Source organism: Ctenocephalides felis, unplaced genomic scaffold, assembly GCF_003426905.1.
Source record: "Ctenocephalides felis isolate EL2017-DRISC unplaced genomic scaffold, ASM342690v1 CF-g0.4_SCAFFOLD_03571, whole genome shotgun sequence".
Taxonomy (NCBI): domain Eukaryota; kingdom Metazoa; phylum Arthropoda; class Insecta; order Siphonaptera; family Pulicidae; genus Ctenocephalides; species Ctenocephalides felis.
In genome coordinates this window covers 47,933,168-47,948,287 of record NW_020539725.1, presented here as the reverse complement: position 1 = coordinate 47,948,287, position 15,120 = coordinate 47,933,168, and the positions used below count along the sequence as shown (strand labels likewise).

At 28.6% G+C, this 15,120-nt stretch overlaps 2 protein-coding genes across 2 annotated transcripts in view; both read left to right on the top strand.

The window, feature by feature from the left end:
• Window positions 1–15,120, top strand: part of LOC113386904 (MAGUK p55 subfamily member 5-like) — a 98,613-nt gene that overhangs the window by 28,116 nt on the left and 55,377 nt on the right. The gene's annotated exons all lie outside the window — the stretch shown is intronic.
• On the top strand, window positions 4,464–14,162 carry LOC113386170 (MAGUK p55 subfamily member 5-like). Its single transcript, XM_026623969.1, has 14 exons — window positions 4,464–4,729; window positions 5,788–6,037; window positions 9,443–9,650; window positions 9,825–10,020; window positions 10,124–10,281; window positions 10,601–10,789; window positions 11,296–11,492; window positions 11,611–11,732; window positions 11,924–11,988; window positions 12,055–12,104; window positions 12,175–12,345; window positions 12,616–12,747; window positions 13,099–13,280; window positions 13,587–14,162. The coding sequence occupies exons 1-14, from the start codon at window positions 4,664–4,666 to the stop codon at window positions 13,761–13,763; spliced, it is 2,163 nt and encodes a 720-aa protein (XP_026479754.1). The 5' UTR covers window positions 4,464–4,663; the 3' UTR covers window positions 13,764–14,162.

Here is a 15,120-nt window from a genome sequence, read left to right as displayed (position 1 = left end):
TATATATATATATTATATAATTATATTTTTTGCTTTGGCGCGTCTTGTGTAATTCGAATTAGGAATAGTACATCATGTTATTCTGGTGAAAGTCCGAAATGTCATCTTTGGTCGTATAAGTTTAGGTTTATAAATACACCTAAGTCTGTTTTTACACGGTCTTTTTGTACACGGTTTTGATATAACACGGTTTGAAAATTGAATATTTTTAATGTTTTTACACGATTTTATTCCATTTAGCACGATTTGAAATTTTATGTACTTAAATTTTTTTGTCAAATTTAATTTTTGCGAAGTATGTTCATATTACAAAAGAGTATTTATGAAAGAAAAAAGTCTGAAACCATCGATAGTATCGATAGTTTGCGAACACAATCTTAAAGATTTTAAGTGAATTCCCCTTAGCGCGTACAAACAATTTTTACTGGTCAAAGCAAATGTGAATAGCACTAATTTAATTCTTGTTCTTTAAAAATTCTTGTTTTTCACCAATTTAATAGGTTTTAGAGATTAAGAACAAATCACCCATTTTTGTATAAGATCAATGTCTTTTTTTACACGTTTTTTTTTTACACGGATTCTTCTTCTGGAACCAATCTCCGTGTAAAACAGACTTCTGGTGTATATCTATAATATATATATATAATATATATATATATATATTATATTATATGCATAGAAATATATATAATTAAGCGATTAATATGCAAAAGTTATCTTCAGATATAATATATTACAGCTGTATAAAGAAATCATTAAGAACGATAAATTATAATTGATTACCTACAAAAGCACATAACAATTATTCAGATAATATACAATGTATACCAAGGTCTCTTTGTCTTGTAGCTTTTTTATAATGTCCATTTTTCTTATAAACAAATCGGATTTTTTAAAACTTCGAAGACAAATCTAGAGTTAAACACAAAATATAATGAGTGAATTTAAACATAAAATACGATAAGTGATATATATCGTAGAAAACTGTTACTAAATATTTTTATGAAATGGCTTATTAGTATTAAAATAATTTTAGTCTGACAATGAGAATATTTTAAACTTTTTAATATTTTTTAGAGCTTACGGTTTTTACAAAAAATCTGTAAATTGATCATACCGAGTCGAGTTTATTTTAATGACAAAAAGATAGAAGATATAAAACAATTAGTACGTCTCCCAATCAATATAGGAATTGATTTTTTTTAATAGAGATCGATTGATCCGTGCTCCCGGAATCGTCGACGAAAGTTTGTTACTACTAATAATAGTTTCCAATATTAATTTTTAAAATTAACTAAAATGACCAAATTTGAGCCATCTTCCATGAATCCAACTAAATTTGGTCATCTCGAAACATTCGCGCTTACGTGTTTTTGCTTCATTAGCTTCACCATGTTGAGAGGTATTTGTTGGCGATCATTATATAAATTTTACAAATATGAATATTTCACACAATCAACGATGTCTTTGCTCGAATGCTTTTATACAAACATTTAAAGGTGTTTTAATTAGTCTGCAGACAGATAATAATGCACATAGAATCTATATTTAATACTTGACGTCATATTTTGGCTTATACGGGCATTCATTGCGGGTTTTTATTTACACGGTTACAATGTTAAAACAATTTCAATGGATAAACAACCTATATAAAATGAAGATAAGATTTGTTTGAAAATAATTAACACCTGCGAATTTTTAGAAATACACATTTTAGCTACCTCGTAAGTAAACATTAGCAATACTGGGATTGCGATTATTTATCTTTGCCAATTGGAAAAAAAAACAAACAGTATTTTACTGAATAACTTTAGGCTCAATTTTTTATTAACTTTCTGTATAGTAAGTTATAGTAATGCAAAAAAAACGAAAATGAAAATTTTTATATATCTTTACGTTTCAGAGGTTTCTGAGCTTAGAAAAAATGGATGCATGTGTGTGCGGAAACAAATTTTTGTCGACGATTTCGGGAACACCGACCAACCGATTTGAATAATTCAAAAAAACATTCGATTCGTATTGATAAGGAGAGCTGATTAGTTTTTGCCAAAGGCAGGCCTGGTCGTTTCGAAGATACGGGGCAATAGTGCCAAAAACTGTAACTCAGTTTTTAAGAGAACGGAGCGTCCGATTTTAATAATTCAAAAAACATTTTACTTTTATTGACAAGATAAAAAAACTGATTAAATTCGATCCAAGGTCGGTTGGAAGGTCTTTGCGATTACTATAACTTGCCCTATGGGAAGTTAAACATTCATGTTTTATTCAAAAAGTCTTTTTTACTCAAAGTTCTTTTTTTCGAAAATTTTAAATTTTTCAAAAATCGATTTTTTCAAAGTTTAAAAAAAATTAATATTTTTCAAAAAAAAAGTTTGGTACCTGAAGTTCCAGCAATTTGTCTTAAGGTACGATGCCATACATTTTTTTTTGTTTCGTTAAATATTTCTATGTCATCCGCAGTTTATTAAAAATAATTTACATCTACGATTTTGACTGGCTTTTCCATCCTATACTTACGCCACTCATTTCAATAACTGTCACTTATAAATATAAAATTGGAATCGTTAATATTTAGGATAAATAAATCTTTTGCTATTATTCTGTTATATGGAAAAATTAGCAATGATACGTAATTCTCATTATCATGGTTTTGAACTATTAATTCCATTTGTATTACATTACACAAATCCATTTGTTTAACCTTGGCGCCCGTTTATCGGCCTGATATTATCGGTTTGCTATTTGTGGGCGTCTGTTGCACCATTCGATGATAATTTTCAATAATAGAAAATAACAATGATCGTAAATGCGAATTCAACATGCAATCATGTAATTAAGAAATAATTGATTTTTTTTTTAATATAATGTTTTATATAATAATTTTATTTTTTGTACCTTTAAAACTCAGTAGTTCTCAAAGTTGTTCATATGGACCCCCAGAGGTTTAATCAAAATACTAATTCTAATTGAGTCAATAAATGTTATTGAAAGAATTTCGTTTCAATTTTTTATAATTGTTTATATCAGATATACTAAATGAAGTTATAAGTATATTAAGATAATATTACTTGTAATATTATCTTTAAAATAAATTCCAGAGATAAGCACATTTCTTAATTGAATCGTTGATTTTTTTGTGCGGTTTTAGTTATCTTTAGACATTATCCAATTTGCTGAAATTGCGTTTCGTACAATTTGAATTATATATATATATATATATATATATATAATATATATATATATTATTTATGAGCAGAAATTGAATTCCACAACTCAAGATTCTTACGACCATATATCTCAAGTAGGCATTTGTAATTAACATCAAGCTATTTTTGCGGTAGCCGGCAAATATTAATAAAAAACACATGTTATATATATACATATCTTATATATAAAATTCTTCTGTAATGGGGTATGAAAGGTTAATCATCCTAAACGATTATTCGGATTTTCATAAATCTTCCTGAAGTTTAGTTCCTTGTTAAGGGAATTTTCTAGGATTTTTTGATTCATAGAAATATAGTCAGATTGCAGAAATAAATGGAAAAAATGACAAAAAACTGCTTATCATTGATTGACATTGAAAATATTTGAGGCATTGTTTGACATTAAAAACAATTGAAGACAATTTGACATTAAAAACAAATGAAATGAAATTTGCCAAATATTTCTATTCACTTATAGACTAAATTAAAAATGTAATGTCTACATTATTATTGCCTAAAAGCAGCTGAATGTGCCAAAAATTAAAATATTAAAAAACGTAGATGTGGTTACAACCAACGTCTGTCGGGTCATCTAGTGTATATATATATATTATTATATATATATATATATATTATATATATTATAAATACATATGATTTAAAATCAATACTCTTAATCTTTATCAGTATGAAAATGACTTAAAATCATTCCTCTCCTCAATTCTATTGTATTTGCCCACAACAATTTCTAGTACTTTTAAAATAAATTATATTTATTATACACATTTTTAATCAAGTTTCGATTTAATTAAACTGAATACTAAATTAATAATATATTAATAAAAATTTAAAAAATAATCAATGAAGATTTTAAAATAAACTAATTGTATGTTTCTTATAATTCGTGATTGCTAGCCAAAAAATAAAGTGCCTGTTTTTAGTTGCATGTTTGGAGGGTTTTTTGTTATGATATTTCAAATAAAATTTAATTATTTAATAATATTTTTAGTTTTTTATGCTTTTATTTTGTAGCTTTTATGCAATACTTCATCAGTTTATTGTTGGGCCCATAAAATTATAGAAAAGAGTACTCTATGCATACGTAACTTTCAATGAATTTGCTTTAAAATGAGTCAGGTGAAATGCTTTCAATATATTTATAATTCATTTACTGAATTTAAATAGACACTCATATATGTTTATATTAAACTTGCATAACGACTAATTTTCATTTGTATCAGAATTAATTAATGACGAAACCATCAAATTGAATCTCTGTGCAAATATTAGGTTTCGTGAATCGAATATTAATTAAAAATCGATTATGTGACTAAATGAAACTGTGCCGTGGAGACATATTAGTGATGTTCATGTTAGATAACAAGTAGAAGAATATGAAAGTGTTTGTATGTCGAACAATAATGATAATATAGTTTTGTGCAGTTAATTTATTTAAAATGGTAGCTAAGTCACCTAGAAAATCTAGCAACGTCAGTGATACAGAGTCATATCAGGATAAAAATGTTAGTATGTGCTTTATATAGTTATACTATAGGTATTTATAACATGGAACATAAATCTTACTAATAATAAGTTTGTTGATAGTATCATAAACCACCGATGAACGAAAGATTTACTTTAAAAAAATAAGGATACTAGTAAATTAATAACAAGTTAATCGCCACGATAATATCTCAAAAAAATCATATGGACCATGGTAACTTTATTAGATAATTTAATTAAAAATATATTAAGAAAACTCAATGTATCAAATTCTTTTTTTTTTTTGACAAAATTCCTGAAAAAACACCATTTTTTATATCACACTATATGACTCACATGGCCCTATATTAAATCATTTTTTTTCCTTCTACAAAAGCGTGCATATCAGACATATATGTCTAACATTTTTATTGCTGCTGAAAAATTTAATCTAATAATAAGTAAATTTACATGTCTTTTCTTAATGATTTTTTGTTAATTTATGAATAATTTAAAATAATGTTTTATGATGTTATTCATTTTTATTCATATCAATTGTTTTACGACATATGGCATTTAATCAGCAGCTGATAAAATATCGATGTGTTTTCTCGCAACAAATTATTATTTATGATGCCAATGTTAATATTTTGTTTTAGGCTTCACTATACACGATCGATAATTGATATTGGTTACTCAGAGGTTTAGATAAGACAACAGCGCCAAATTTTTATGTAGATATCCGTTATTATAGTTATGAGATAACATTTTGTTTTACCATTTTTTCTATCTGGTTTTCCTATCACCTAATTTGTTATAGTATAACTAAGATTCATCTAAGAGTGAGGGCCTCACATTTTATACCTCTTGCCGAATTAAATTTTTCATACATGACAAACTTGTGCTTTAGTTTTTTTTGTTTGTTTAATTTAAAATACACAACCGATCCTAAATTCTATATATCTCATTGTCAGTTAGACTGAAATGTCTGGTATGAGAGACATGCAAAAGCATTCAATATGGTATTTCCAAAATGGTCTTCCATCTAAGTATTACTAAATTTACTTATTTTTTTAATAATTGCTATGATTTTTCATAGGATCAATTACGTCGTCGCAGAGAGCAACAGCAGCAGCAGGAGCAAGAGCAACAGCTACTGCGCGCCTCTCTCAGAGGTTCTGCGAAGCTCCGGGCGCTGCAGCAGCAAACACCTCAACAAGTTTCTGCGCAGAAGCAGCAGGCCCTGAAAGGAACCCTCAATGAAGCATACGAACCTCATGAGGATGAGATTCTGGATGATAGCGATAAAGAGGTTGGCGACGAAGATGTTAAAGCTCCTGGGATTACGAGTGAGTAAATTAATACATTGAAAAATATATAAACAAAAAAATTTTTTGGTGGGGTAGAGCGGGGCTAGTTGATCATAGGGGCAAGTTGAGCAATCGAAATATCTCGAAAACTATTCACCGTCCGTTTAGGCATTATATGGTGGAAGATAGAGGTTTGGGAGAAATAAACATCCCGCGATCGCTAGTGGCCGCTGGACAAATGAGTGAGCTCACATGCGTTTTGTTTATTTTGAGACCAAAAAGTAAAAAAGTAATTCATCACGAGTTTTTGTCTGGTTTAGTCAAATGTTATTTATTTTTAATCAGGTAAATGTTATTGCTCCATATAATTATAGTACTTTTGATATGCGCAGAGATTCTGGGTATAATTTTCACGGTTTTTTTATAAACTCACTTTTATTTTGAAATTCCGAGTTGGGGTTAGTTGAGCATAGTTGCTAAACTTGTTCTGTCACTAAAGCAATTACCATTAACTTGCAGAAATTAATTATTATTTTTAAGATTTAAGCTAAGTCTATGAGTAATAATATAAAGAAATAATGATTTTATACAAAAATACTGAATATAATGGTAAAATAATTCCTAAGATACGATATTGTTTTGTTGATTCTACTTTTCGTAGATTGTTCAAAGCAAATTACTATAAGTTTTGTTTTCTCTGTCAATAAAGACTATAAATATAGAACTGGTTATTAAAAACTTATTTTATTTCATCACTAATCGACATTGAACCTATGATTTAATTATACTTTCTTAGCGCTCAACTTGCCCCACCTATGGGGTACATTGAGCATACTTGACTTTTTGCATTTAAACAGCTGTAGCTTTTAAATTTTACTTATTACCAAAAAATAGTATTAACACTTTTGTTAAGCGATAAACCACAAATCTAATAAGCCGTATAGCAATTTATTGCGACTTTTCATTGAGGAGCTACATCCGTTTAAGTAAAAATTTGTTCAACCCCGCCCTACCCTACGGAAAGTTCCAGCAATTTGCCTTAATACACGATGTCATACACCACTAGTTTATATTATCTTCAGAATTTTTTCCTTAATCTAGTGAAAGTAACAGAATAAAATTTACTGCTCAACCTATTCAAAAGCTTTATCTACACCAAATATCTCTTCTCTTTGAATTTTTGTGAACGGTATTCAAATCGAATTAAACTTTTATTCACAATAGGTGAGTTTTGAACCATGACACACCTCTCACCGGGATTGAGTGTTGTAATGGCAAAAATCTTGAATATAAAAAATAAAAATATCGAGTCACCTATATAACAACAACACGCGTTCATTCACGTGCCCTGAGGTGCACGTCCGGTCACGTGCTCAGGTATATCCGCTTTTGGGATCGATGGCAGCAAACAGTATGCTCAATGCATATTGTATTATTACTTAAGCACATATTTGTTTATGTTGATGTTGATGAAGTTTGTTTATTTAATTATTCAAATTATCACGTTTTTCGTCAAGATTTTTATGATCGTTTCCGATGTATATATTTTTTTAGAAAATATCATAACAAGCATGTACAATTCTGAAACTTTCCTAATAAATGCAATCTAAATACGCATATATGTATTTATATGTATATAATAGATGATCCGACTGACGTTATCCTGTACCCACGTCTGCAATTCAATTTTTTTACTATACTTTTTAATATCCTATTTGATGTTCTGCCTTTGTGATTCATTTATGGTCTTAGCATAAGCAGTATAATAAATTCAGAAAAGTATAATATAGTATCTGCGGTAAAAGAACAATATCACACTTGATTTTACCACACAACATTATTGCTTCAATAATTTAGCCTATAATTTTTATAATTTCGTACGATTAATTAGTTGCTTTTTAGTAATTATAATTTCTAAAGTACATTTTTTACTAATAATTTCTATTTAAATCTTAGATGAATTAATTTATAAAATCTAGTTTATATGAGCACTCTTCAATCTAAGATCAACTTGCTAAATTATTCATTATTTTAATTTTTGGCACATCTCAGCTGCTTTTTGGCAATAATAATGTAGACATTACATTTTTTCTTATATATTATATTCTAATATTATTTAGGCTCATAATTTCAGCAAAATTCAAATTTCAAGTGAATAGACATTTCTAGCAGACAGTTCAAATGTTTTCAACGTCAAACAATGATAAGTGATTTTTTTGTAATCGTGCCATTTATTTCTACAATATTACTATAGTTTAATCGTTCATTAAATCTCAAAAATTTCCTAACACAAACTCTAAAAAAATTATCTAAATCCGAATAACCGTTTAGGAGAATCAAATTATGCAACCGTACAGAAGAAATTTTATATATAAGATATATAAACAAACACAGTGACAATTAGTATCTAAGCAACGACACAAAATTGAAAAAAAAAGCAAAAGAAACGACTCAGAGTGTCTAATCTAAAATATTTTCAAACCAGGATATAATAAAAATATTTAATTCATCAAAAAAAACTTTATTTTCAATTATTTTTTGAAAATATTTTATTTAAATATTTTTACATCAATTTCTTAAACAATATGTGGATATTTTCATATAAGTATAAACTTAAATTATCTCAATTTTTCAGAACCGAATATGTTATTCACAGCTATTTTATAGCCGCCATCATAAATTATTTCAATAACACAGTTGTTTTTACAGGATATTATTATATTATTTTGAAAAGAAAAAACTCCTACATTTGTCAAGTGTGTCCATGCGTGACATATCATTTTTATTATAGCATAATATTAATAAATAATCATTTTATCAATATTTTATTTAAATATTTATACATCAATTTCTTAAATACCATGTGGATATTTTTATATGTGTATAATAATTAAATTATTTCAAAGCTTTGGAACCAAATATGTTATTCACAGCCATCTGATAACAACCATCATAAATTATTACAATAACAAAGTTGTTTTTACAGGATATTATTGTATAATATTTGAAAAATCAATCTTAAGTTTGTTCATATATTATTCAAATTTCAATTCAAAATATTTAATTCATAACTTATAATAATTTTGTCCACATTCACAGCAATAATTTAAGTTATAAAAAAGAACGAAAGGAAAAAAAATTAAAGAGCGATACTTTTAAATCACTAAACTGGTCATAAGTTCTATTCAACGTTTTAGCTGTTTGAGGAAATAACTTTAGTCAATCCTTTTAGTACATAATGAATACTTAAAAATCATTTTTCTTTATTTTGTATTTTCTGAAACTAGAAATTTGCTTGCACTAACTAGGGCTAACATTATAACGCAATTTTTTATTATACTTTTTTTTAAATGTGTAGGGAAAAAAGTAAGAAGATTAAATTTCAATTACATGTGTAGTCGCCTATTATCTGATTACTGAATGAAACTGTTTCTTTAATTTCAGCATACGCCGAGCTGACGGCAGCATTATCACGCCTGCAGCAGGCTCTGAGGGCTCACTCTGCGTTGAGTGCGCGTTGCGCTCGGGCGACGCAAGCGCTGCAATCGCAACGAGTTGCAAGGGCGTTGCGCACCAGGAGGGAAATATGTGCCAGACGTCTCGTGGACAGGGCTACTTCCGACGATGCTCAAGGGTTGGCCAGAGAGGTAGAGCATAACACTCTAATAAAAATTGTGAAAAAATTAAAACTTGAATATTTAAAGAAAACTCTTGATAAACATAAATATTAGTTTTTTTTATTAGTCATACAATATGTTGGAATAGAATTTTATAAGAGTTTTTGTAAATGATGTGTTTAATTTTCATTTTTCTTTTTAGTGTACAGATATGTTGCGAGAATTGACAGCATCGGTGCCACTTGCCCCAGCAGGACCTTGGGAGCATCTGCAGGATCTGTTAGCATAAGTACGGCTGCAGCTGCTAGAGAATTATGTGATTTGTTAGGCACTTACGAAATGGAAGGGCTGCTGCAGGCGCACGATGGCGTTATTAAAGCAATACCCAAAAGTGCTATTTCACATGTGAGCAAGATATATATTTTTTATATAATAATAATTTTATTCATTATAAGAGCATGGTCATGGTTAATTTATACAAATGACTGATGAAAAAATATTCTTTCAGAGTCCTAAGCCTGTAACCAGGCCACATCTTTCTGCATCGGCCGCTAGTTCAATTGGTCAAGTTGGTTCAACAACAGCACCAGCATTACTAGCAGAAGATGATGGTGTCAGAATTATTCAAATTGAAAAAACCAATGAGCCATTAGGCGCCACAATCAGGTTAGAGACAACAATAGTGTATTTACCAGTACACTTCTTAATACTTAGTAGAATAAAATTTACATATTTCACCTGGAACATTATAAATTATAATTTATAACTATTTATTTTATAATAGACAAGAATTCGTCATATCATATATCATATATATCATAATATATTTGTGATACTTCGGTATCTTTCCAATTACTCTTTCCTTTTTTGAAAATAATCAGAAGAAACATATTAAAACCTGCACAAAAATCTATTAATGTTATTAATAATTATATTAATGTATTATTGATAATTGATTTTATAATATTATTAAATAACTTTTCAGGAATGAAGGTGAATCTGTGGTTGTGGGTCGTGTAGTTAGAGGTGGTGCTGCGGAAAAAACTGGTTTATTGAGAGAAGGAGATGAATTGTTAGAAGTAAATGGTTTACCATTAAGAGGTAAATCTGTGAACGATGTGTGTGCTGCTTTAGCAGGAATGACAGGAACTCTTACACTTCTGGTTGCTCCAAGGTATTTTGAGTTATGCTATGATGATTTATATTTAGTAATTGATTTAAGTATAGGAGTCCAATTATGAAGAGCCGATTCATTAATAAAGCAAGCAATTTAATATATAAGAATATTTTAGTAATTACCATTAAACAATTTTTACCTGCAATGAATTCCTCAATAAACACTGCCTGCTCAGAACAATATGCCATAGATGTTGCAACTTTTTTTTTGGGTTATTTTTCCAACCAAACTGTACACAGTACATTCAGCTATGTATTATTACAGATATATAATATATATATATATATATATATATATATATTATTTGACAGCATGAGAAGGATCAACTATGGCCGCACCCCATAGTTGTAGGCCGTAGGACCATATTGGTTTAATAATTGTCTTGTATATTAGGAGTTTATTTTCTATTGTGACTTGTGATTTCCAGCCCATTAACCAAGATGTTGCAAATTAACAGAATTTTATAAAATTGATTTGCTAAAATTTTATGTTTATTATTTTAGATCTCGTCTCACTCCACCTGTGGCTACTGCTGCAGCAACTGCTCCATCTGTCCTGCATGTTCGTGCGCATTTTGATTACGATCCAGAAGAAGATTTATATATTCCATGCCGAGAACTTGGAATTGGATTCCGAAAAGGAGATGTACTTCATGTCATTGGACGCGAAGATCCTAATTGGTGGCAGGCTTTTAGAGAAGGTATAGCTATTATTATAACTAAGTATTCCTTTTCGCTGTGTATATTAAGACAAAATATATAACAAATTTGAAATTGAATTAAAAAAATATGGTAGCTTAATACTATTTTTTGTAACAGGTGAAGAAGACCAGACTTTAGCAGGTCTGATACCTAGTCAAGCATTCCAACATCAGAGGGAATCTATGAGGCAATCACTAGCATTGGCTGCTGCTGCAGCAGCTTCTGGAGATAGCACAAAGGTAAATGTTGTTCTTAATTATATATTAACTTTAATTGACTAAAACTATGTAGCTTTATTAGGAGTATGTAAATAAGATTAAATACCAATTTAGTAGTGTTATTACTGAATTGATATATTTTACCATTTTTCTTGTTTGGTCTTTTTATAGATTCTGTTATTGAAAATAATAATCTTTCCTAATATTCTCAGGCAGGATCAAGGCGTGTAGCAGGAACTTTACTCTGCTCCAGAGCCAAACAGCCAAAACGCAGAAAGCGAGGAATGGTATCTGGAAGTGGGGCTGGTTTAGGAGTAGGTGGAGGTAGTTTAGGCAAAGGAAGTGGAGGCAGTGAATCTGGTTACCCACTATATTCTTCAAATAGTGGCGATGGTTAGTACTACAATAATAAATTATCTAATTCATTTCAATCTAATTTCATCAAACAATTGTGTTTATTTAGAACCAGAACCTATTGATCAAATTCTAACATATGAAGAAGTGGCTCTGCATTACCCAAGAGCAGATAGACGTAGACCAGTTGTGTTAATAGGACCACCAAATATTGGAAGGCACGAACTCAGGCAGCGATTAATGGCAGATCCAGCTGGTAGATTTGCAGCCGCTGTACCACGTAAGCATTCAAATTGAATTTATTTTTCTATGTTACAACCGTTTTGTATAATTTGTAAGAATATTAAATTATTTGAAGTATATTTTGATTCATTTATTAATCAAAATTATTATCAATTTTGATTACCTCGAATTATCAAGTGTTTCATTTATTAAAACCCAACGTAAACATTGCTAAAAATCAACTGTGATAAATATAATTAGTACATTTCATACATAATATTTATATTGTGTTATAAGATTCCAAACTAATGATAATTTGCTACGACAGACACATCTAGACCTAGAAGTGAGGGAGAAGTTGCTGGCCAAGATTATCATTTTATATCACGTGCTCAATTTGAAGCTGATATCTTAGCTAGAAGATTTGTTGAACATGGAGAATATGAAAAGGCATATTATGGTAAGTACTAAATAAATTAAGTATTTTAACATTAGATTATTATTTCTTTCTTGTACTAAATTGCATAATAAAATTAACTTCAAATAAAAATAAACAGTAAATAATTTCAGTTAATACATAAGTTATCTGTTAAAACTTTCTGTTTGATTTAAGGTATATTCGAGCACAAAATGTTTTTATAAAAATTTGAATTACCTTTTAAAAATGTTTGTTTTTGTATAAACTCTAATTTCTTGTCAGCTTCAATGAGTTGAGTTTAAAATGAGTTAAATAATGCCAAGATATTTAAATTTTCATAAATTTTTCTAGTTAGTATATTGGTCTTCGAATAACTTTTTTTTTTATTTATAGGTACATCTCTTGATGCTATTAGATCCGTAGTAGCATCAGGAAAGATTTGTGTTTTGAATTTACATCCGCAATCTTTGAGATTGCTGAGAGCTTCAGATTTAAAACCATACACTGTTTTGGTAGCTCCTCCTAGTTTAGAAAAACTAAGACAGAAGCGATTAAGAACTGGTGAACCTTATAAAGTGAGTCAAACTTATTCATATTATGTCAAGATTCTTTTATTCTTTGAATTAGTTATTAGTTAAATGGAAAATTATACATAATAATATAATACATCTGGATGGATAATCCATATATTTGCAGGTAAATTTTAGCTCATTTAAAACTAAAAGAAAATATCGCACTGAATAGGTTGCTAATGCTTATTAGCATTTGGTAAAATTGGTGCCAGCTTCAAAAATAAAAAAAAACTGTATTCATATTTAGAGTATTTATTAACTGCATGATTTGTACCTTACAGTATCTTACTTTTTTCATTTGCATTGTAGGAAGAAGAACTAAAAGATATCATTGCAACTGCAAGAGAAATGGAAGCTCGTTGGGGCCATCTGTTTGATATGATAATCATAAATAATGATACAGAACGAGCTTATCAGCAATTATTGGCAGAAATTAATAGTCTAGAAAGGGAACCTCAATGGGTTCCTGCAGCTTGGCTACATTAATAAAAACAAGATTCAAGATTTAACTTTACACTTGGATTTTGAGGAGGTAAGAGAGAAATATGTAATATGTACATACATATAAGTTTATGAGGTCGTACAGAGAGGTTGATAGTCATGTAGTTATTTAGAGTGAGAGTAGTGACAAGCTGGATTGTTGTATCTGTATATAATAAATTTGTATTGAAATTTTTGCAGTATTAAATCTGTGCTAAAAGTATGAGTGAATTAATAAAATAAGATTTTAAAAATTTATATAGTATCAACACGAATATCAAAAAAAAGTTTTTATAGGTGTTCTATTATACGAAGCACTCGAAAACATTAAATCTTTATAAATGAATGTTGATCCTGTAGATTACATTGGAGAGTAGACTTTGGAAGTATTTTATGCTCAACAATTTTAGTACTTTCAATTAAAATAATAAAATTACTTGCATAAATTAATAAAAGTTCTATTCAAATTCCCAAACTGAAGTCCCTGGTGGACATTTGTGTAATTAGAATACATAAAAAATAGTGAGATTGCAAATTGTTTACAATATCTCAATAAAATATTCTATGTCTTCTATCTACTTAAAAATTATATCGAAATAAAACAGTAGAAAATTTACAATAATAGGTTTAACATGCATATTCACAATGTAGACATAAAGATGCATATTCAATTTTTGTGAGAATTAAGGAATAATAGATGAAATTATTAGGTCAAATTGACACCCCATAAAACGTGCTCAATATCATCTACTTACAATAAATTAAAATTTTTTAAATATAGATAAGTTGCCAAATCGACAGAGCCTTACATGGATATGAGATGAGGGACTGTTAATAAAAATTATTTAATTCATATGTGCATTTGTATTGTATATATTGATAATTATAAAATAGTACGTGTTTATCAATGAAATTGTGGACGTTAGAAAAATAGCATTTTGATTTGTGTGTAAACTAATATATCTACTTATATGTGAAATTCATGTATATTTTTTAGACTTTATTTACCTACTTAAATTTTACTTATGAGTAAAATAAATACCCCAAAAATATACTAAATAAGATATGAATTTATAAACATATATAATATAAACAACACTTGTCTTAATATTATGATATAATTTTGACCTAATGTGCAATTTATTGTGTTATTGTTTACGTTTTCTATCCGTTGGATTAGAAAGGTTAAATATTAAAAAGGGAGTTCTTGCATAATTTATTTTAATAAGTATTGAGTTTATTTGAAAATTCATCATTGTTTAAAATTAGTAAAATATATTGCAATTTCTAAATAAATGAGAAATATCAATCTGAAGTAATGTCCAGTGATCATAGTTTGTTGCATATAAAGCTATTTGATACA

Bases quoted from the DNA above. Each gene is read 5' to 3' on its own strand.
- LOC113386170 (XM_026623969.1), top strand. From the start codon at position 4,664: ATGGTAGCTAAGTCACCTAGAAAATCTAGCAACGTCAGTGATACAGAG. The intron at 9,651-9,824 runs GCATAACACTCT...TTTAGTGTACAG, and splicing joins GGGTTGGCCAGAGAGGTAGA to ATATGTTGCGAGAATTGACA. The intron at 12,105-12,174 runs GTTAGTACTACA...GTGTTTATTTAG, and splicing joins TTCTTCAAATAGTGGCGATG to AACCAGAACCTATTGATCAA.